Below are 25,584 nucleotides of genomic sequence, written 5' to 3' on the forward strand. Positions count from 1 at the left end.
TTGCGCATCGAGTTGAAGTTGCGCGCGGATCGGACCCAACTCACCCAACGTCAGATCGTTCGCGCGTTCGAGAACCGTTTAATCGCAAAGCGTCTTCCGCGGACGTGCGTGTTTGCGGCGTTCCGAAACATTGAAAATCGAAGCGATCTCGCGATACCTTACCTTGAAGAAAGACGCGAGACTTTAAGTGCGAGGGGAAAGACACGCGGGAAAGAAGATTTTAAATTGTCCGAGAGAAAGACACAAATTTGTCACGCGCGCGCGCGCGCTCGCGAGTGAGTGAGTGAGTGAGTGGTGGACTCGGAGACTCCGGCGAATGCGCGCAAGAGGAACTCCGAGGAACTCGTGCCGAACGTTGAAAGCACTCTTCCCTTTCTCCCACCGTGGCTACCGACTCCTCGCGCCCCTCTCTCTCTCCTTGGCTCGCGCGCACGCCTTCCGTTCCCTCTCCGTTCCGTCGCCCCTCGATCCGCCGCGCCACGTCGCGCCAGCGTCGCCGAGTATCGCCGACGCGTGTTCCCGTCTCGGTCTCTCGGTCCGTCTGGCGTCTCCCTTCTGCGCACTGGTGTGCCGTTTGACGACCTCTCGCTCCCACCCGCTCTCTTTTCTTCTCTTTCTCCAGACAAGCGGCAGCACGCTGCCCTCGCTCAACTACCTGTTGTGACGTCCAGCGCGCTTGCGACGCACCGGGCAAATTCGCCGTAAATACCCAGCGTCGTGTCAACGTTTACCCAGTGTGTTCCCTTCCGATGATCGTTCCACGCTAAACGCAATCAATCGCGGAGACTCGATATATACGGTATTGTATGAACTATCTCTGTCGGGGACGTATTTTCGTCAAGAAGAGAGGGGGAAAGAGAGAGAGAGAGAGAGATTTGTGCCTCGCGGACGGCCACCGCGGGTGAAGGAGGTATCCGATTGTGAAACCGCGAAAGTCGCTTGTGTGTGTCGCGGTTCTGTTCCCCCTTCCACTCGGCATCGTCGCTACGAGAGTAACGCGAGGAAGCGTGAGGCGGAGCGAGACGGAGAGAGAATGAGAGAGAGAGCGAGGAGGACAACACGCGTTCGTAAGATGGAGAGAGAAGGAGCGCGCGAGAGAAAGGACTCGAGCGGGCTCTTATCGTCAAGTTAGTCGCGCGCGGCGAACCTTCCGTCCCACCGTTGTCGAATCTTCCGTTGCGCGCGTTCCCGAGAGTGACAGTCGCGAACCCCGTGACCCGTGTTGCCAGCAGAGCTCCGCTCGCGTTACTCGCGTATCGAGACTATTGGACGTTTTCACCCTGGTGAGTCTAATCTACCTACCAAGTGTTTTGCATTAATCGTGAACGCTGTAAATGTAACTATAAATGTGTGACAATGACTGTAAGCGTGCAGTAGTCGCGTACGAAATGTGCGGGGATCGTCGTAATCGTGCGGTGTTTTGATATCTACTCTGGGAAGAGCAGACCGAAGGGAAAGAGAAAGAGAAAGCAGGCCGTGCGACGACGCGCGCATTATCGCGCGCGCGGTCACGTGGATCGGGAAACAAAAGGCGGAACGCGACCGTGTTCATTGATGACGAGTCCGTCGCGTCGATGCCGCGCGCGCCGCGCCGGTGGCATCGCATTACGTTAGCTCTGAAGTTGGCCCGCTCCGCGCCGTATATGTGCGTGCGCGCGCGCGCGAGGAATCTCGAATCGTAATAACACCGTGAATTGAAATCGTTCGTTTCGCGAAATCAGCAGCGGGATCATCCGCGGTATTTTTCCGTCGCAACAAGTGCCTACGAGAGACAAAGGAAGAGACTTGGTCTACTTGGTGAAACCAGAGTTTATACAGAGTAGTTATATCGTTCTCGCAAGAAACGTGTGAAGCGGACTGTTGCTGCTGTACGATCTTGACCGCGGTCAAGCCCCGCGAGAGCGTGACACCGCTACATCGCGCGGCCAGATGCTCCCCTGCGCTCGGAAATCAGGAGGTACAATCGGAATCGTCGGCACGCCAGTGGGGTGGATGCGGAGGATGCGCGTCACGCAAACAACGGTGAGGCCGATGGTAGAGGACAACGCGCGGTCGGCATCGCGCGTTACAATCGACCACCTTGGTGGCAATCATTGAGAACTGGCTTATCCTGCGGTAGATTTAGGGGGCTGTATGGAGGCCGGGGGGCTCCTGCCCCGACAGCCCCCGCAAGGCCCCCCCGGCGTCGCCCCCGGCACTATCTCCGTGTGCGCGGGCCAGGGCCCGAACGGGCACGCCGGCAACGTCCTCGGCCAATCCGCGGCCGCGATTCACGAATTAAACGCCGGTCAGCTGGGCATTACCGGTCAACAACAATTGCACCTGCAGCAGCAGCAGCAGCAACAGCAGCAGCAGCAGCAACAACAGCAGCAACAACAACAACAACAACAACAGCATCAACAGCAGCAAATGGGTCAAGCACCCGGTATGGGTGAGGTACTCACCCCGAAGAGGCAGGCGATTGTAGACCGTCTGCGACGAAGACTCGAGAATTATCGGCGCAGACAGAACGACTGTATCCCCAGGTTCGATCAGAGTTTCAACGGATTGTGCGAACAGAACATACAGGACACCCTGGTGCTGAAGCAACGCTTCCTCGAGAGCAAGGCCAAGCGGCAAGCCAAGAAGACGGACAAGAAGCAGAACGATCCGATCGGTCTCTCCAACGTTCACATGGTGAGACTTTTTCATCTCTTTCACTCTCTTGTTGTCTTCTTCGTCTACTCCTCTTCTTTTTCATCTTCTTCTGTTGCTTCTTCTGCTGCTTCTTCTGCTTGGTTTCGTTGTAGCAGGCGTAGGTGTTCCTACGCCGCTGTGGGAATTCGAACTTGTTACAAAGTCGGCGTTCCTCCTTCCTTCCTTCCTTCCTTCCTTTCCCTCTGAGTCTCTTCGCCCTGGAGATGGAAACGCGCGCGAGTGACGCTCCTCACGTTTCGCGACGAACGAACGTGTCTGATATATCTATATTCAATATTACCTACGGAAAAAAATCCCTTACTTAATAATTACTTCGGAAAAAATCCCGAGATACTCGCACGGAATTTTGCTACGATCCTTCAGTAGGTTCATTTTCACACAACATGTGGACGATTTTTTTCTACGAAAATTTGCTCAATACTTTCAAACGCGCAAGAATGATATTATCCTCCCGAAAGACGCGCGTCACATTGACGAACATACGTGATAACGCTTCATCACCGCATATCTGCTGCATAAAGTTCAGTATACGAAAAGTTTTGGTAGTACTTGTTTCAAACTTTGCGCAAATTTCATGTTTCTCTTGCTAAATTTTTGGAAGATACAAGTTGCGATGCAAACATATTGGAGAAGCGAATAAAGTTCGCAGAACCACGAAAACAGAATTGATTGTATTTTTGGTATGCGGTAAGTTCGGTCTCGAAAGTTTCTGAAAAAAAAAAAAAAAAAAACATGTTACTGCGTATTTTATGGTTGATGCAAACAAGCAATTGATTAAATAAGCATCTCTTATATAACTTATTCGATCAGTATTAAAACGAATTAAAAAGTCTATCGATGTAATAAGATATTCGCTAAATATCTGAATTTTATACGCACATTTACATTATTCAGTACTAATTTATAAAGTTGAATTATTTTAGTAAATAACGTATCAGTCGGATTAAAGATGAGCAATTGCATAATTTTTATTTTTTAATGTCAGTGATGTAGAAATTTCTTTTAAAATTTTTAATCTGACAAAAAAATAATTATTTTTTAGGCAAGAATGTACATACACACACACACACACACACACACACACACACACACACACACACATATATAAACACATATATATAAACATATATAAACACACACACATGTCTTCCACTCTGCTTACCTTGAATATTTTGTAAATGACATTTACATGTTGCAGATAAAAGTTGTATAGTCTGAAAGGGAATAACTAAAGATAAAAATTTTTGAAAAAATTGAATTTTTAACAAGATCCTAAAGTTTCTATTACCGACTAAACCATATAATTTTTGTATAAATTTATTTTTTATTTCTTTAGGATCCCCTTAAAATGACATATAAGAGTTATCATCATTTTTTATATATAATAGAATTATACAATTTTTTTACATAACATAATTCTTCTAGTTACGCGCACAAAAAGATTAAAATATTATATAATTATCAAAAATGTAATAAGTTATGATATATTTTTATTTTATTCTAGCATATTTTACGATGAAATATGTAAATTATTCATTTTTTGCTGTTCGAATATTTTTATGCATAAAATAATATGTCATGAATCAATTAGTATAAAATAAACATATAGAATGTCTCAATGTGTAGGCAGTTGCAAGAGTAAACTACTAGAAAGAAATTTATTGGTCGCTTAAATTTGGTATTTACACATTATCTGTGGATACTGAAAACAACAAATTTTTTTCTAGTACTTCACTCTTGTATCGTCTGCACGTTGAAAAGTTTTTCATTATGCTTGTAGTTATTTCGCAAGTAATAAATTTGAAACGTGTATAGTTCAAAAATAACAAATTCAAATAATACTTTGATACCAATTTTAAGCGAGCAATAAATTTTTATATTGGTACTTTTGCACTGGTTGCACGCTAAAAAGCTTTTCGTTGCTATTTACACTTAGTTACTTCACAAGTAATGAATTCGAAACTTGAATATTTTGAGAGCAACAAATTTAGACAACACCGTGGTATCAATTTTAAGACGTCTGTGAAGCTAATACCTGTACCAGTAATACCTGTAAAAAAAAGTATGCCAGTATGCCATAATTAAGTGCTGATTTATTGCTCTAGTCCCGAATTTATTACTCTTTTCCATTCGTAGGAAATTAATTTTAAAAGTAGGGATGACGTACACTAATAAATTCAAAATCGGAACATTCTTAAAACAATTATTTCTAGAACCAACAAAACCGAAATTAACCTAGCAATTAATTGTTTTAATATATTTTATTCCTTTATAACGTGAGTTAGCACCACTACACTTCTGATAAGATTTTTTTTTTAATTTAAACAATGAACAATAAATTTAGAATCAGGATATTCTTAGAGCAATTAATTCTAGAAACATTTTAAGACCTAAACTAGCCCAGCAATTAATTGTTTTAATGTACCTTACTCTTATACGCGAACTAGCACTGCTACATTTCTGGTGAAGTTTATTTAACTTAAATAATGAGTATAATAAACTCAGAATTAGGATATTTTTAGAGCAATTAATTTAAACTTGACATAGGTAATTTTGAGGGTACTTTTTGGATAAGGACGTCGAAATCAGATTTAATCAAAATGTCAAATAATAAAATCGGAAAGATATAATACGTCGTGATATTTAAAATGATTTTTCTGGAAAAACATGATACAAGTAACTTAATGATAGAACAGTAAAACAACTGAAGTTTCTTTTTTTTTAATTTAATCTTTTTCCTAAGGCTATACTAATTAGAAATTTAAGTTCACACAGTTACTGTTTTTATCAACTTGATTAAAGAAATAAAATTGCAAATAAGATAATAAAATAGCAATAAAAAAGTATTAAACAATTTATGTTTATGTATTATTGAGTTAGTTATAAATATCTGTATATTTGATAGACGTTAATGTTTATATATTAATAATTTATATGTAGGATTTTTCGCAAGTATTAGCAGCATATTCAAATAAAATCCTACTAAGTAGAAGTATGAATTTTTTCAAACTATTTTATTTCTCTCTCTCTCTCTCTCTCTCTCTCTCTCTCTCTCTCTCTCAAGTAAGCTGATTGCTATTTGATCGTGCAAGCGTATAAATTAAAAAAAGCTTGTTTATGCTTTGATAGGAATCGAACAAAAGAGACTTTAGAATTTTTTTGTTTAATCGTGTTAATTAATTGTGTTTTTACTACGTTTGTCGTCTAAATCGATGAATTTAACATGGCGTTAAAATCAAGATGGAACAGGTGGACGTATGAATCGTTAAGGTTATAGGTCGCGTCCGTGCTAGTTTCCCGTAGGCGTTCGATTCGAGACGTCCCTGCGTTAACCTTGGCTTTACGTCAATGCAGGGGCGTTCTTACGATCGCCCTTGTTACGCGTAACGTCATTATTACGAACGTCCCGCTCAAAATGTTTACATAAAATTTACTTTTTCATCTATATTCATATATTCTATACAAATATTTATCTTCTAAAACAAATGGAATTATGAAAATAACAAATAGATGGCCCAGGATGCATTGACGCACATTTTTGCGACGTAATTAGTTGAGAGTATACATTTATGTTTCAGGAAATGCAAAATATTTTATTATAATTATTTTATGAAAAAATGAAGAGATTAAATAATATATAAGAGATTAGTTAATACAGATTAAATAATATATAATTAAAAAGCGTTTCCAAAAGTATCCGTTAAAAATATTGTCAAACATAATAGTTTCAAAGCAAACATTATTAATGTGAAAAATATTGCTCAAAGTAAACACATTATATCGAAACATAAAATTATTAAGAAAACATGCGATGTATTTATGTGATTAATTGACACGGTATGAATCAACGTGTACTATAGTTAAATATTTATTAATCTTTGACAGAACACTGCAGTTTATCGAATCGATCATCGATAACTGGGATTGCTTTAAAATTTCATTTGAAATAATTTGTTGAAAGCAATTGGCTATTCGAGTATGACAAAACGCGCTCTTTCGTTTGCCGTAATTATTACGTTGTCAACAACATGTACGAGCATGTGATATTAAGTAATACGTAAATGCAAACGCGTCACCGTGGGGGCGCGCTTTATAAATGTCGCGTGCGGCGCAAAGATGAACGATAACAACTTCCCTGCAGCGGATGACGTCGGGTCATCGGTGTATTGTATGTGTAACGTGACGTATGCACATCCTACGAATCACCGTCAGCCATAAAGGTGATAGGTAACACACTCGCGTCATACGAAACTGTTACCAAGTTGGTATAATTAATTCGCACGTTCGTATAGGAAAGACTGGTTGCGATATATAAAATGACGGAGAGATCGCGGGAACGTTTATCAATGAACTGAACTTGATACCGGAAGTTAGAAGTATATAGCTCGCGAAATTTCGTATTCTTGTCGATATATCTATTGTATGTATTTGCTTTCATTAATGAAGAGAAGGAAACTAACTCTATATGATACTAGAGAGACGAACGTACGATTACTTTGGAGATGTGTAGATATAGAATACAATTTCCTTAACGTTTTTATTAATTTCACCAGTCATCGTCAAATTTTTCATACGTCTTGTGATATTTCAGCAATTTGAAAAAAAATAACATATTGTTATAAAAAAAAATCTAAGAAATAATTTCCTTATTCACGAATAGAATTTACTTGTATTATACACATATTACGAGTAGAAAATTATTTCCTTCGTTCGCTATCTGTAATCATAATGTTTACAAGTCTAATTCAGTCTATATATAAGATTAACGTATCAGGTATATAAGATTAATCAATGCAACGTCAAGGAACAAAGTCACCCGTGCCAAGCAGCTTCGTGCTCCGCTCTCGTGATATCGTCCGATTGATAACGCATTATCACCAACGTGAAACGGTGGAGTTGGACGCGTGAGGTGGGAGGGAATCGACAGGAAACACTACTCGACACGATGTAACAGGATCGCCGATAATCACGCGCAGTTTCATCCTCTCTCTCTCTCTCTCTCTTTCTGGTTCCAAAGCCTCCTCGCGTACGCGCACGTGTCCAGGTCGCAGTGCGTGGAGCTGCGTGCCCCGCGTTCCTCTCATTCATAATCGTAGTGTCGGCGCGCCGCGAACAATGGTGCGCGTGAACGCCGGGCCACCACGAATGGCGGGGGAAAGCTGTGGGAATCGCGATTTCCGCCGAGAAGCTAACCAGAGCGGTGAACCAGATCCTGAACGCGGGCCGCTCCTTCCTCCACGTGCTCTCAATATATCTGTCGAATCCTGGAGAACGATTTATGCAACATACAGGTCGAACTGTACTGTTGAAATTTTTAGGGATGTAGAGTATCCAGTAAAATATAATTCTGCAATAATATGATAAATAAGAATTATAAAATTTGGTCTGTTTTGAATGAGTAAAAAACTCGAAATATCAATAGTTTCGTAAAGACATTTAATTTAAATTAAGTTAAATTTTATTAACACAAGTCGGTATCACTCTTTGAAAAAATTTCTAAAGTAATAGTCTCTAACTCTATTTTATAATATTGTAGAAAATAATACAAAATGACGGCTACGTGAAGTAATAACATTGTTATTCACGTGGGAATAGAAAAGGAACATGCATAATTTATTATTGCAGAATTATCATTTATATAACCGGACGCGAATACGCTTTCTATCTATATTATTTTAATCTAAACTGTTATCTGTATAATATACTGTGAATTCATTCCAACAAAATTTCATCGAATTAATGTTGATTTTATAAAAATTCGAATAATAAAATTGAGTTGTATGAAGTACGTTAGATATTTAGAAAATATCAAGAAAATCAAAGAAATCAAAGAAATTATCCGTGCGTTCTAGTATGTTCTTGCGTTGATACTTAAAGTTTATCAAACTTGAATAACACTTGAGTTACTTCAGTCACATGAGCAGAAGATAATTTGCACTACTGCTCTAGTTAATATCTCGTAATTCTCATGTTGAGTACAAATGAAATTGTTTCTGGTAATTATTAAAATGTTAGTATTTCTTGCAATGTCATAGACAAGAAAAATCCTTTTTAATTTTTTGATAATCGTTAAATTTGCCTTATTATTATGACATCGCAAACATTGACTTTACACATGTCTCAAGAAATGAAATAAATTCTTAACATGCGGATCCACACAAAATTGATTTGTCGTTTACTCGTGACTCGTCCGTATTCAAAGTCGCGAATGACACGTGTCGGATGTCAGAGTCACGGCTCGCGACAAGGATGTCACTCCGAGTAGATCGCCAGCGGTGCTCAATCAGCGGCGCGCGAAATATAGGCACGATCGAGCGATCGAGTGATCGGTGCGGTGTTGCACGAGAGAAGCTCGAGGTTATTTGTTCGCGTTCATTCTTATCCTACCTCGGGAGTGAGTCACTTGCTCAGCGACGGACGAGACCGACGAGATCAGTCGCAGTGGCACTCATTCTAACGGATGAAACACTGTCGCTTTGAGTGATTTCTATTTTGAATATAAATGCTCAATTGTTTCTGGCAATTGATAATTTCACAGTACATTTTATTACAGAATATCGTATTCTCCCTCATTGAATGCAGATAACAAAATTACATAAAGGACTTGAATTACAAAAATTAATCCTTTGTTGCATTTGTTGACCATGTAAAATTTCGTACCTTCCCTCAGCCAACCTGGATCATTGAGTTTCAGTGTAATTTTTTATAATATTGTTCTGGACTGTAAAAGAATCGAAAAAAAATTTTGCATACTTGTGGAAGCTTTAATGAGTTTTTATTTTATAAAAAAACTGGATTATATTTTTTTATTTATTTTTAAAATTTAAATTTATCAATATTACAATTTACAATCGAAATATCCACTGTATCTTCAAAATCCACTTAACTGGAGGATTAATTTATAATGTTAGTTTTATAAAATCAATTTATTCATTTTTTATAGCCGTATTGGTGATACAGTTCGTTATTGAAGCAAGTTATCGTTCGTTTAATTTAGATCTGACTTAAAAAAATAGTTTTCACATTTTATATTAACCGGACTCATAATTATGATGTAAATTTCGTTATTGTTTTAATTAATTGAAAATGTGCACAAAGATAGCTTGATTAAGGCTTGAACGAAATATTTGTATTTTATTTTATAACGATTCATACACAACTATATAGTACTACAACCCAGTTTGGCTTATAGTTCTTTATTGTTATTATTTTTAACAAAAAATATTTCTTGTATTATCATAGTTAGAAATCTTGTAGTCTTTTCTTAGATTCTTTTAATTTTCCTAATATGATGTATTTTAATAAATGTATTTCGCATTCATATTTCTATGTATGTGCGAGAGCGCACCGCGCGGAAAGATTCGAGTGAGAGAACGGCACAAGGTTGATATGATGCACGACAGTAAAGAGAACTCCGTTTCTTTTAATTTAACAAAAGAATTTTCTTTAATATAATCAGTTACAGAGTCAAAGAATATAATTAATTAAAAATTAGATTAACAAAATATCAAATGCGGTCACCTTTTCCAAAATTGTATTTGGAATCGCGGTGATGGAAAATCTCGGCGATTTTCTCGGAAAGAGTCGTTTTATCGCGATTTCACTAAGCGGTTAGCGCGGCGATTTAACGAAACGGTATAGTAGCGAGACTAGGATTCTAAGAACTCGAAGAACTTTTAGAAATAAGAACTCTGAGAAGTCTAAGAATTCTAAGCGGTGTAGACGGTATAAGCGGTGTAGACTATTTTAGCAATCTGCGCAATCTGCTCAATCTGCCCAGAGGACCGGCGAGATCGAAGCATTTATTACTTCCGGTCCGGGCCGTCTTCTTGGGAGAAATCCAATTAAATTTAGCCACAATCGTAATTATCACGTGGCATTGGTTGTACACAATTGATTGGCGCTTTCGATTCTTTTCTAGCGACGTTCAACGTAACAGTCATGCGCGACAGAAAATCCGTACGCGGGATTGGTGACAGCGCGTGACGTATTCGTCGGAGCGCGGCGCTCGCGTGCGCGAATCGAATTGTTCTAGAACTTTCGATGTTCCGTTGCCGGTGCCTGTTTTCGTGTACCGAATTGTTTTGAAAAGGCTAAAGAACAATGAATCTCTGACTTTGATGAGGCTTAAAGTCAGGCTCGAGATGAAATCACGAGCTCGCCTTGTGCGTGCGTTCAATAACAATTACTGTCGGTCGACCGAAGGAATTCTTACCCCTTTTTTTTTTGAATTACCGATCTCGAACAATGTACGTAAATATTTTCGCATATACTGAACATGTAATATGTTTAATATTGCGTATTATTAATAATATAATAATGTAACTATTATATTAAACTTTTAAACAATATTTAGAGATTAATTTAGGGACACATAATTGTCCTTTGGATTTGTTTTTAATATTTCAGTTAAAAATAAGTGAAAAGAACTACATAATTCCTGTGCTATGTTATTGTATTCGACGAATTTAATTGTTGTCGAATAAAAGAAATTGCAGAAAATAAGAGAGATTGCAATATTTTAGTTATACCTTTCGGTCAGACGAAAACGACCGCAAACAGTCACGTCTCGTGTGTCTAATATTATGCGAAATGGTCGCGAAAGATCTTAACCGACCAAGTGGATGGCAATTTGTTAGGACTAAAGAATTTTTGCTAGCCATTTGTTGTATCGCACGCGTGCGCATATCCTTTTTCCATCGAGAGTGTTTCCTTTCGAGCCGATCGAGAGAACTCAACATTCAGCATGGTCATTATGCTGGCCCGACAACTCTCATTATAATCCATTAGTTGAACGCCCACCGACAATTTAGGACACACCGTATAGGTCTGAGATATTAGACGTCTCGATTACTCGTCTTCGTAGTGTTGGCCCGTAACAATCGAATTTGTTGCACGACGTTTCACCGTTTTGTTGGGACCCAGTACGACTGCTAAAAGCTAGGCGGGCCCAACCTTTTTAGACCCGTGTTTATCGTCGCATTTCTGCTGAAGAAATTGACTGAACCAATTTTGAGACGCGACACGATTTAATAAATGGATTTTGAGACTCTCTCAGTCTAATAATGTTACCTTATATTTGCAATCAAGATTCAACTGAGAAACACAGATAACTTGAAACTCTTACAATTCGAGATCTTTTCACAATTCAACAATTGATTTTTGAGAGATGATTGTTTATGTATTAGGTGTTGGAATTAATTCGTAGCGTTTTTAATGAAAGAATGTTATTTATTTCACATGAGCATTAAAAAATACATTAATGAAAGTACTTCCCATCACTTGTAAAACGCTACGAATTAATTCCAACACCTAATACATATTTGTAATGTTGTAAATCGCGTGTAATTTGAATATCAAATTGAAAAAAATGCAAGTATTATTCGAGCATGCTGCGAAAATGAAAATAGCGTTTAACAGTTTTAATAATTTAAATATAGAGACGAATGAAACGATCATTCACTTAGGTTAAAAACAAATATAGAATTTTAGTTTTACAATTTTTTTGATTTTTTTTTCTTTTAAAAAGATGTTGTAGGTTTAATATGATCGATAAAAGCGTAAAATGAAAGGGAAAGACGTTTCGGAACGACGAAGAAAACAAAACGAGGCCAGTCGGACTTTCATTCCACCTACAAACGTTCGCTCACGAGGCCTGCGCGCCTCCGTCAAATCGGTACCGTTCAACCTTGGACAAGTCGACGCGATATGACTATGACGAAAAAGACAGGAGACACCGGAGGTAGTGGTATCTGGTAATGGACGACACTAAGACTTTCCATATGCATGACGATTTGCATCGCGCGTGAGCACTGTCGATTAATCGGATCGTCCACAGCAGTGATTCTCACTGAATCACTGCACTAAGGAGGCCGGATTCATATCAAGCTAGCGAGCGCGAACGAGCATTTACGATAAACACGGACAAGCTTAACGAACTCTTTCTTTTGATATGCTGATTAGAAACGAAACATGTTCATCGACGCAAGTTTGAGCTTTCGTGTTTCCGGCGCCATCCACACTCATTGAAGCAAGTCCGTTCATTCGCGCTGGTTCACGTTGTTTGCTTGACCGGATCCGGCTTTAAACTAGCGATGACGAACGGAATTTCGTGGAATGCCATTCATGTTCGGATCGAGCATAAGGACTGATAACGATCGAGTTTTATCGTAACGGTCTCTTGAACTTGTTCGCCGTTGCATTCCGATGTTTGATTTTCGCATGCATAAATGCGTTATACAAGAATTTCGACGCAAAAGTTACATTCTCTCCTTTTATCCTCTCTCCTTGATATTAGATATAATAAATGCGTGTCACTTCTTATTCCACATTTAGATAAAATATCCAGATAGTTTGTTATTTCAAATTTCAGAAAGCGAAGACGATGAATGTTTTTTTCGTACTATTCTTATTTATTTCTTATTTTAATCACAAGCTTATAATATCTCAAACTCCTTAAGTTTGAGACAATATTTCGTACAAAAGTTGATCATTTTTTCATTACGTATTTTACAAGTTATGGGACTTAATAGATCAACGCTTAGTTAACCCGCTATCTTAAAGCAATTAAGCTTGAGATGAAGAGAAGATGAGCTTGAGGACAATGTGTCGATCAAGATCATCGTCTTCTCTTCATTTGACTATCTTGACATCCTTGAGCGCGTAAAATTCTGGCCCCGTCATTTGTAATTTTTATTAAATTCTTCCCATTTAAAAACTACTATATATAGTCTCGATATTTTTGTATTAGACTATTTGCTTTAAAAATGTTACAAAAAATATAGCTTTAAAATATTTATTATCAGAGATATGTATCTTGTATAATATTTATTTTTAACTGCGTATCAACAATATTATGATATCTAATGAAATTAATCTTCTTTGTAAGGAATATATTTGATGAGATGAAAGAATATGATCCTTCCATCGAAAGAATAGTACGTCACGTTGTAATAACCGATTTCTAAATTAATATGTTAATTTATACCGAAAATTAGTCTTGTTCTTCTCTTATTTATCACTCCTTGCTATGTAATATCTTTAAATATTATAAAAATTATGTGAAGTAATTTTTGTGTAATAACTAAGTTTTATTAATAAACGTGATAACAGTTTCACTTGGTAAAGTTCGATAAAATTACAACGTCATCAGCGACTCGCTGAAGCGTTATCTTTGTGAAATGCAGATTGCCTTGTGTTCGATTCGCAGAATTTCAAGGCTATATCGGCCAACGCCGATGTTTGCGTGATAATCAGAATTGTATATGCGCGCAAGGTTGTCAATAATGTTCGAGGAAGCGCTTCCAGAAGACACAAATTATAACACACAAACGCGCATACGCACCCGCACACGCACACAAACACAAAAAGTTCGCTTTGGCGAAGTGGTCGAGTAACATGCGAATTATCGACAAATAAAACTACGCTAAAGCAGTACTTTGTAGCATTATCAGTGTTATTATCAGCATCGATACGCCATCGGAAATACCTAACGTAGAATGTTCGCGTCCACATTGGTAAAATCTCACAAACGTCTTAGTTGAAGTGTATGATTACCCTTAAACTGTAATTTGTCGATAACGCCACTTCAAGTGCTATAATAACGCTGCTATTACTGTCTTTGAACGTCACATATTGCCAAGGAGAAATATCAATCCATATTTCAAATATTACAACACCGTAGATTGAAATATAATGCGCGTCGAATTCGTCGTGACGGTTTGCTCACTATCGTTGCGCTTGGGCGAAAGATAACGTTATCACGATAATTAATGTAAGATTTGATGCAATTTTTTACTACTATATATATATATATATATATATATATGTATATATATATATTAAATCCTTGTATTCTGATAGTATACAGATGCCTTTCAACAAGAGACACACATGACACGTGACACAGTGCATCATTTACATCCTTGTTGATCGTTAATATTAAACAGGGATGAGATGATCACTATATTGTACTGAGTCGTTTGTTGGAAGACATCCTGTTGTACAAACAAACAGTATACATGAATGCGATGTAGGATATTACAATCGCAGTATTGGTAAACTACTGACTTAATACTAACTAAGTACTGAATGATGACTTGGACCTAGTACTGACAGATGGTACTGGCCCAGTCATTTTAGCCAGTCATCTGCCAGTGATGGCCCAGTACTATGGCTGACAGAACCTTTGCTGTTAGTCATAGCGTTGATTAAGCGTTGGTTTCGTTGTAACTGCTGGCGACCTGCTGGTGAATTTCCTATATGAGAAATTAAAGATTTAAATATTAACAAGAATAATGCAAATAATTGCCATCTTTGACTTAATCTGGATTAGGACTCAATCAATATTAAAGAATCGCTGAGCGCTTATTGAATGATAGCCTAATTAGATCTCAAATTAAATTAGATATAAATGAATTAAAGTGCAAAATAGTGGGATTACCATCACGAAAGACGTTCTCGCGATCCTTTTTGTTTGTTCTCTGTTTGATTAGTACAAACGTGTTCCTCTGACGCGCATCCTACAGGATCCGGGATATGCCGGTACGACGTTACGCGACGAGATATGTAATGAACCTTCTTGGAACGTCGGGGACTGGAATTCGTGGTTGTGTTCCGACCACCCAAGCAGTTCCGCCGGACATACCGAGCGCGCCTCTCGGAACGAGTCGAAGTGCAGTTTCGCTTCGGCTTGATTAAGTTTATGAGTGAATCGCGAGCGCGGTCATAATCACGTATGCTGTACAGTCGGTCCTGTGTACCCCCCCCCCCATCTTTCGAAACGCACACCTTGGCTATCTGCGTGCAGCTTTCTCGCCAGGGAGGGAATACGTCGCGAAACGATAGCTACTCTCTCTTCATTGCGAATAAACTGTAGATTTATTTAAAGATGCATTATATAGGAGTGAATCATTTCACAAACTTGTTGTATTAAACCTACATTATACTCGCGTGTTTTTTTTTCAAATGTAATTACTCGCGTGAGATGTTTCTGACATCTCAACATAATATCTGACATTAGAATTTTCATTGTCTTCTCTTTTATGATTTACATGTTCTTTCTAAACTTTGCAGTCAATTTTGCCCTGCCAAAAATATAAAAGATTGTTTATAATGTCGCGTATCCTATACAGAAAATTGACAATGGAAAAAATGCATATTCAAGATAGATATAAAATAAAATCATATATTTATTCTCTATCTACCTTTATGACGATCCAATGAATTGAAAATCGATAAAGAATTATGATTTCTAAAAAATGAATGGGACCATCTTCGAGACCTTTCACCGGTGTTCCTCAGCCGTGACGAAGACGCAATGCAACATAAAAGCCTCGAAATGCATCCGCTGTTCCGAGAAACGTTCGTCTCGCGGACATTCGTAGGTCATTGGCGAGATCTCGAAAACGAGCGCACGCTCGTATAATGCGTGCGTGCGTGCGTGCGTGCGTGCGTGGGTGGGTGGATTCAGGCTTCTCTTCCCTTGTACGCATGCGACCGTTTGATCGTTGAGCGAGGGACAAATCTTTCTCTTTCTCTCTGTCTTTCGGTTAGGTGGACCTCTCTGGCACGTAATAAACACGGGAGCAAACCTCCGGCGACGATGCGCAGACCAGAGACCGTCGGTCCCTTAAAGGGTCTTCTACATAGAAGAATCTTCTACGATCGTGGAGTCTTAAATCGTAAGAAACTGACCAATTCTAATCGACCAATTCTATTCTCCTTATATTTGATTGTGATTGGTTGATTTCTTACGACTTCCAGACTTACGACCTCATCAAGACTCCACCATCATCTACGACTTCTATGTAGAGGATCCTTAAAGCGTGCTTACGTCTCTCTACGGAGAGCAACGCGCTAAACACGTAAAACACGACCAGACACGCGTCGACTTGCTCGATCTCTGGGCGGCACGTTCGTGCGTCGCGTCGGCCGTTCGAACCATAATGCCCACCAAGACGTTTGCCCCTTTACGGCTGCACTCGGACAAGATGGAGGGTGTTACATTCCGGACGTATGACGCATACCACCAAACGTGCTTCGGGCGATCCCTTTCCTTGCGGCCTTGAGACTTTTCAGATCTCACGATGCTGTCCGCTCGGACACCGCTCGATTTTTGCTATTCGGCATTTAACGGTTCGTTTACGATGCGCGACTTTATTATGGCGTCATTGTAGTATTGGGATAAAAGAGATCGGTTCCTATATCGTCTGCGCGCCACGAGGTTCCTTGTATTTTACATAATGCGCTGTATGATATGACAAGTATGCACATATAATGTAATGAGATTTTTATACGGATCGAGCTTATGCGAGAACTTGTACGGACTTGAATTTTACAGTCTTTCGGACTCTGTATGCATTCTACTGATATCTCTTCTCGGCTGCTCACATGGCTCTCGAGAGCCATGGCGCGTAATGAGCGACAGGCTTAATCTGGCCGGTCACGTACACGTTGGATGGTCCGCACGACCATATGAATACGGTATCTCTCGGCAAAGAGTTGAGGCTGGTCTCCCTTATAAAATGCGACCGATTCATTTTATCATTATTCTATCATTGAGTCCTAATCGCATCCGAGATGCCCCTAAAGAGAGGTGAGGGTTCGTTTGTATATGGATCTCTCTCGCACGCGAGATAAATAATAATTATGGTCATCTAGATGGTTTCTAGATGGGAGAGCGCGAGTCCACTAACCACCGTGATCATACATGAAGAAAATAAATGTTCCGCAATAAAGGATCTCGCCGTGCGCGCTACTGCCGACATGTAACGATTTACCGCACCAGGTGCGGCGCGTTCTATCCGCGACTTTCATTACTCGTGCCTGGCGACGTACGTTTTAACGGCAAAAAAAAAAAATACGGAATTCATCACGCGACGAGAGATGACGAAACGCGTTATGCGTCTAGATGAAGTTACGGATACCGGAGATAATGTAGCGGCGTTGATGATCGTGCCGGCGTACACAACGCGCGAACATTTAACTCTAATTGGAAACCACCACTTCCCCGACAATCGTGAAACCGGATTCGGGCAAAAATACACGAGACGTGAGCTATCTGCTGTGAATCTTTCCCCGGTGAAAATTTGTTTGCATGTAGGTTTGAAATACTCGATGATTTGAACGTCTAGATAATCGAGACTTTTGATTAAAATTCCGTTAGCTAAATTCGAAATACAATAAGTAATTTCCGGTTTGACACATGTATATCGGAGGAAGCTTGGTTTGAAAAAGATATTAAATGTGAAATGATGGAACCATATAGGACACTCTATACATTTGTATGTTTAATGAAATCTAGTTTGAAAAAAGAATCGTGGTCGTTTAACCATAACGATTCATCTGACAGTTTAGCAGCTAGTTTAGAAGTTTATGATTTCTCGACATAACTACGTCTATTCTACGTTGGAAAAAATTGAGCACACCGGTGTAGATAATGTAGCCTCAAATTCAGGTTGCCCAGCGTGAGTTCTTTGTTACGCATATCTATGCAGAGTTCTCCTGACAGAATCAAAGAGAGGAAGGAAGAGAATCGCTATTATAGGGGATACCATCGGAATAGTAATGTAATTGTCGTCCTGAATATATTCCTCAGCCTTTTATCGTATACAATCGCGGACCTTACATATGTAACATCTATAAAAATAGGCACAACGAACAATTTCTGTATATAGTTCTTTAACATCTAACTTGTAGGTAATCTTACTTAATGTGAAAGAAATTGATAGCATATTAATTATTATCTCACGAGAGATGTTTTGAAAATAAGCAATTTTTTCAGGACTTATTGTCAGTTGTTAATTAATGGCTTTCTTTTCTCAAAATGGTAGTTCAAAGTGCAATTTTCCCAAATTGCTTTTTCAAATTATTATTTTTCAAATTATTACAAATAATGGAATTATTGTATACTCACATAATAATAAAATATAAATAATCTAGAAAAACCTAGAAAACATGGAATTTTCAGGGGATTTCTTTTTTATTTTTGTGAAAAAAAAAACAGGGATTTTCATGAAATAAATAGTTCTCAGGAAAATTTTTTACTTTAAAATTTAAATGATGTCTCTTTCTGAAAACATTGTTTCTTTTTTGGTAATAATGCAAAAAAATGTTGACAGTCACAAGTATACACATTCGCCTATATTTACATACATTTTTGTATGCGTTTTTATAAAAAAAAGAGTGAAAATAGAAGACAATACTTCATAAATTAGCTCACCATTACTATGTGTATTTTAGTGAAGTTTCCTTATATTGTTAAATATAGGTTTTATTGTAGCAACTGTAGAAAATAATAGATATTCGTGGAATCCTTTTCTTTTACTAATTTGTAATATACATTTACACATAATACACATTTTATTTATTTCACTCGTTGCACTTCAATATATTTTAAAGTTGTATTAAAAATGTTAATGAAATTTTAGATAAGAATATCTGGAAAATCCAGAGAATTTTCAGGAAATTTTTTTACAAGATTTCAGTAAACACTTTTTATAATCATAAAACGCGATGAAAGATTCAATAATATTGGCATGCATACGGTAATAATTTGTAGATTCTATCAATCATGAAAATTTAATTCGAGCTAGATACTAGTGAGAAGTACAGATTACTGTTGATCTGAACATAACTTGATTCACGTTTACTCGCGAACACTCGGCAGTAATATTAATAATTTCGCATGCAAATCAAGAAACAACGGATTACAAAGCTAACATTAGAATGATGTAAATGAGATCCATTATTTTGCGCGTTGCTATACGAATAACGTTTGAAGAAATAATTTGAAGAAATAATAGATGTTGTAAATATCGATTCGCGACTTCCCAGAACGATCGATTCGTACATACCAATTTTGTCTAACAAATGATATAGATAAATAATAAATAATATTTTTCCGTCTTTATTCATTTATCTAACATTCTACATCTAATTTTCGACATGAAAAACTCTTTAGCTAATGATATATATACATATAATGTTCAATATTTTGTTGAACATTACTATAGAAGTGTATCTAGAGTCTTATTGCAAGTTTCCTTTTTCTGAGAAATTAAAGTCCACCGGTAAAAGATCGCCATCACTTTTTAGAAGAAAAAGAATCGGGGTCGCGTGTGCGAACACAATGTAGAAATGCACATGTCGGATAATTCGTTACGATCCTCGCATGCAAACGTTTTTCGCTCGCGTACACACCCCCTATTGTCGTACAGAATCGAAACCAGGCTACTTGGCATGAAATTGTTACGCTTATTACTACTGGCATGAAAATCGCCGGTTTAATGAGTAATCCCCTTATTTCGGCGCGCAACGGCAATATAATCACAGTCCCCGCGGTTTCCTTTCTTTTTACAATCGAGGACTTTAGTAAAACGGATATTGCGTAACGTTCATGCGTTGCACATCCGTCGTCTTCAGCGATTCCCTCGCGCTTTTGCGTGACTCGCACGGGAAACTTTCTCCGCTCTCTGCGGACAAGCGGCGTAATAAGAATCCGTACGCGAGAGACGTATCGATATGTAAGTTTTATGTTCCGACTTGTTATTAAAATATTAATGTTTAATTTAATGATGTCTGTGAAGTTAGCACGGCATTTTATTAATTTTTTAAAAATAATGATTGTTCCGGTAGCACTTTTCATTGTTCTACTATTTTTTCAAAAATAACAAAATGTTCTGCATTTTTAATATCAAACAAAAATAAAAAAATCGCCTTTTACTAACTTCACGTTCCAGCACGGTATAACATCCTTTAGAGTATCAGATGCCATCAAATATTACGACATGTGTCAAGTGTTCCCATTTTTTTTAAGCTAGATTGATTATTATATGACGTTTCAGGACTAAATTTCAATAATTAATAATTTTTACATAGGTTAGAAATATTCTACGAACTTCACAGAAACGTGTCGATCCGATAATTTTGGGCATTTTTGATAATAGTTCTGACAATATGTTCCGTTCAAGTTCTATACGAATAAATTATTATTAAAGGTTGTTCCGTTTTATAAACATTTTTGAAACAATTTTGACTATTTTGATTTGTACATAATTGATGTAAATAATAATTATTAAAAACAAAGAGAGCTTTTACATTCAAAAAAATAATAAATTGAAAAAATGACTAATCAGGTGCCAAGATTGGTATTATTTTGCCGACTCCAGAAAACTCAGGGAATTTTTTGGGGTTTTATACATTTAAAAAAAAAAATTCGAAATGAGTTTTTTGAGATTTTATTAGAATTTTTTTTTAAGAAAAATAAATTTTTTAATCAGAAACACATAAATGGAATATTATTATAATATTAAATGAATATATGTATACTAAAATAACTGAGCTAATATAATTTTAACATATCATACCGATTTTAATTTTATATATATATATATATATATAATATTTTGTAATATTTAAAGCTGTAATATAATTTTATTTAAAGGCATATTTTATTTTAATGTATATTTAGTTTTATAAATCTTCTTTATATGATTAAAAAATTAAAATAAAATATCAAGTGATTACTAAAATTATACGAGTTTTAAAAATCTGAAGACACATTTCATTTCACAAATATATCGACATGAATTTACAGTTTAATAGATGGAATATTCTAAAAATTGTGTGACGCGATGATCCTCAGAACAATGTGTCGATAAGAAAGAATTAACAAACGAAGGACGTCAGTAAAGTGTGCAAAATGTCTTTCATCCTCTCCTGTCGGTTTTCTGGCATCAAACTTTTTTGCTATATGAAAGCCGCGCGATCGAGTTCTCAGACGCGACTTGTACGTGTCGTCGAAGATAGTTTACCAATTGCTACGGAATCGCGCGTAGAGATATGGAACGCTCGGAGAAGGGATACTCGATTCACAGCAGTGAGATATTCTTGTGCGTGTGCGTGCAGTGAGATGCATTTCACGCGATGCTGATTCCCTCCCCTCCCCCTTTCTCTCTGTCTCTCTCACGCGCGCGTGCACACACGTATTCATTTCTCTCTTTACCGTTTCTCTCCCTTTCTGTTTCCTTCCCATTCTCGCAGACAGTTTGGGTGTCTTCTCTTTCTTTCTCTCTTTCTCGCACCCCTTCTTGCCCCGCCTAGAATACGAATGTACGAATGTACGAATGCACGCTTGCGCGCGTGTTCTTCTGTCTCTTTCTCTCGACACATTCGTTTCTCTCATACTCTCTCTCTCTTTCTTTCTTTCTTTCTTTGTCCTTGCTCTTTCCTTCGTTCGCTAGCTCGCTCGCTCACTCGCTCACTCGCTCGTTCATTCGCGTGCGCATGGAAGCGATGCCATCCGTCCGTCGAGCGCTGTTGCCATCGCTTCGTCCCTCTTCTCCTCGGTGAGTACCTCCAGAGCTCCAGCTGAGTGTTCCACAGCGGTTTTCAACTACGTCTTACGCGACGACGAGCTGAACTAGGAAACTACCGTTTCCAATTTCAAGCGCAAACGCGTAAATGCGAAAGGACATGAGATAGAGATCTATTTGTTTTAAGAGAAATCCTAAATTGAAAACAATGTACGAATCTATTTGTTTCTACCTAGTAACGGAAAGAATTAGTAGTGAGAATAAAGTAAATCTTATCGTGTACATTAATAATAAAAATAACATAAATGTACATTAATGTTTAAGAGGATTTTAGTCTATAAAGCATGAAAACGTGGTCTTTTTTTTTGAGAATTTTTTTAAAGAAAGCTGCTGCATATATAATTTTTCTATATTTTTATACATTTATTTATATATCTAGTAACATGTATAAATTTTAGTATGTTAAGTGTTTATTATATTATGTAAATTTAAAAATAAGATTTTAAAAACGTGTCGATGCTTGACATGATACAGCCTTCCAACTTAATCGAAACAAACAATTCAAAAAGGTTTTGTGTTATTATGAGTGTGGCTACAGTCTGAACTAGAATGAAAAATAATGCAAATTGTTAAAGTGACATGGTTTTTAAAGACAAATCTGTTTTTTAACAAAATTTATGAATTTAACATTTATGAAAACAGTTAATTTATAGATATCGCAATAATTTATGCGATAGATAAAATAGTTTATGCGATAAATAGATATATATATATATATACATATATATATATATATACACGCAAAAGTTGAAAAATCGATGGATTCAGTTAGTTTCTGAGAAATTGTCAACCTACTTTAAAAATATGTTTTCAAGAAAAATACGATTAAAAGATTTTAAGAATACTTCAGCTACAATATAAAAAATGAGTTTTCTGATCGATAATACCGGGGCTCTTCGACAAATTTCTCCTCTAACTCGAAATGATAAATTTTCTTACTTCTCCAGGCTACGCTCCAATCTACAGCTGTCTTTGAGCGTGTCGACAATTTAAAAATTTATCTTCATTATTTTTATAAATTTTTTTTTAAGGAATTTAATTTTTAGATTCTAAATATTAAAAGAAGTAAAGAAAAAATCGATTTCTTTTAAAGTTCTAAAATTTCCTTAAGTAAAAAGTATAATTTTTAGTTTGATTCCAGCATATCTAATATATGAAAAATTCCCATTAAATGCATGGCTCGAATACAACACCTGTCTAATCGCATATACAATTTTTCGATACAGTAACGCAGTAATATATTTCTTTTTAAGTTAATTAATCCATTTCTGCCATCTTCTGTAGATAGATATTATTATATAGTAAGCGAACGTGTGAGATTTACTCAATTCGTGTGTTATATTGCTCTAATGAAGCTGTCAAAATTTTCATATGGTTTCTTTCTAAGCTGAGCTTATCTCGAGAGCATTGATTATCCATCCTTCTCCCCCCATCTAATTTTCTCTCTGATTATGGCGATGTCGGTTGTCTACTTTCTGGATTTTATTCAGACTCAGAATTGAGTGTTTGTGGCTTTTTCTACATCGCTACTCTTGCGTTACGAATCATTTCGTCAACTCTACTTTGTTACTTAGTATCTTGCGCGATCCACTCACCGATTGCGTAAGTCCGCTCAATTATCTTACGAGAGCAGTGTGAAAAAAATGCAAAATAAATAAAAATAAAAATATAGGTCATTAAACAGAAATTAAAATGTGTATGTAAAAACTACTTGTTACATACGCCACTTGAAACATCGCAGTGATATCTTTATCTACAATGAAAAAATATTATTCTTGTTTGTTTTGAATCCAATTTTTTAGTGTGCGTCTAGTATATCCTGAGTGTATCTTCAGATGAAATATTTGTTGCGTTATGTAAAAATATGATTATGCAACGTTGATAATATCCAAGTTGCGATACATGCGGATACTACCGAGTTTGTTACTAGATACATCCATGTATCACAGCTTGAAAATTATCGTTGACCCAGTTCTTGGTTTTTACGTCCCTGCTTGCGACGTCTCCCGGTGATAGGCGGTCTTAAAGTTGGTGAAATGAGGTTAAACCACCATACGAAAGCCGCGCTCATAACCATATGGTGTCTGCGGCAGTGTTTTACGCTCAGGTAAAGTCGGACCCATGTAGTATATAGTTCATATGGTAGCGAATACCGCATCAATTCCGTGGCATCCTGTCGGTGGATAAGGTAGCGAACAAGGGGATGATAGAAGAAAGGGAACGAGGCTTCGCAGTATCAAAGGGGGTGCCAGTTTGACAGTGATCCTCAAATCGCATTACTCTTTTACGACTATCAGAAGACAGTTACGCAGACATTTTGTTTCCAGAAAGTATTATGCACATTCGTAAATAATTTATTCAATTAGCAAATAATTACATTATCATGATTATCTTACAAAATTTAATTCACGATTGCAGAGAGACAGAAAAGAAGAGTAATTTGTACAAACATATACTGAGAAACCTATTTAGTTGAATCAATTAATTTCTTGTTTGGATATGGGCAAACAAATTCTTGGTTGATGTAATAAAATAATTTAGTTGAAGCCAAACATTCGGTTATTGTAAACAACTTTATCGGATGTCAATGTTTATCAGAAGTAAAATGTTACAATAACCATTATTGCATCAACCAAGGATTTGTTTGCCCATATTCAAATAAGAAATTAATTGATTCAACTAAATGAGTTTCTCAGTGTAGGTATATATATATGTGATAGATGTGTGACTTTTTATAATACGAAAAATCGGATCCATTATGTAAAACGATCTTTGCGTAATTATGCAACTCGTCTATCGATTACGCGAATGCATCTAATGCATCTAGCAGGTCTACCGTTAGGTCATGTAAAAACTTGGCAGTTTTAATTTATACGTGACTCGATGTCACATCACTAATGCATTGCGATTGCTTAAGGTAATTTGTCTACAATTTTAACATGTTACATTTGTAACGAAGCATACTTTGAGAATGTAATAATCGCCTTTTATCACATTTTTAAAATTACGTTTTTAAAATTCGATAACTACGTATGAGTCGTTTTGTAGTTTATCAAGCGATACCGCTTTGTGAATGTCATTTATTCAACAATATGTAAGAGCGCATATCGATAGACACTTTTCCAATGCGCCGGCGGTTAAAGGGTTAAGCGGTTACTGTATTGTTAGATACTCTCGAGAGCTCGATAGCCGCCAAGTATCCCTAACATGACCAGGCAGGTATTTATTGATTCCATGGTGGTGGTCTATAGCTAGGTCTGATGTAACTCTAGAATAGAGTAGAAAACCCAGAGGTTGTTGGCACAAGAGACAAGAGTAATAGAGACATATATAAGCATTACTGTATCTTAACTACTCCAATGAAAAATATCAACGATATGTTTATTTAGACCAAGCGTTCGCATATCTTTTTACTATGACAATCGAGTGAAGTCGTAAATCGGCAGTTTATCTCTCCGCCGTCCAAATTGAATTTTGGCAGTCGATATTTTGAATATTTTGATTATAAATT

General features: G+C 37.2%; 1 protein-coding gene across 2 annotated transcripts in view; it reads left to right on the forward strand.

The window, feature by feature from the left end:
* The first annotated feature begins 155 nt into the window (after window positions 1-155).
* mam (neurogenic protein mastermind) overlaps window positions 156-25,584 on the forward strand; it is a 199,925-nt gene continuing 174,496 nt past the window's right edge. For both annotated transcript variants that reach the window (XM_087415877.1, XM_087415878.1), the window contains exon 1: window positions 156-2,676. In XM_087415877.1, coding sequence (XP_087272003.1) covers window positions 2,134-2,676 — 543 coding nt within the window. In that variant the 5' untranslated portion in view covers window positions 156-2,133. The remainder of the gene's footprint in view (window positions 2,677-25,584) is intronic.

Source organism: Acromyrmex echinatior, chromosome 19 (assembly GCF_024713525.1).
Source record: "Acromyrmex echinatior isolate Ae372 chromosome 19, ASM2471352v2, whole genome shotgun sequence".
Taxonomy (NCBI): domain Eukaryota; kingdom Metazoa; phylum Arthropoda; class Insecta; order Hymenoptera; family Formicidae; genus Acromyrmex; species Acromyrmex echinatior.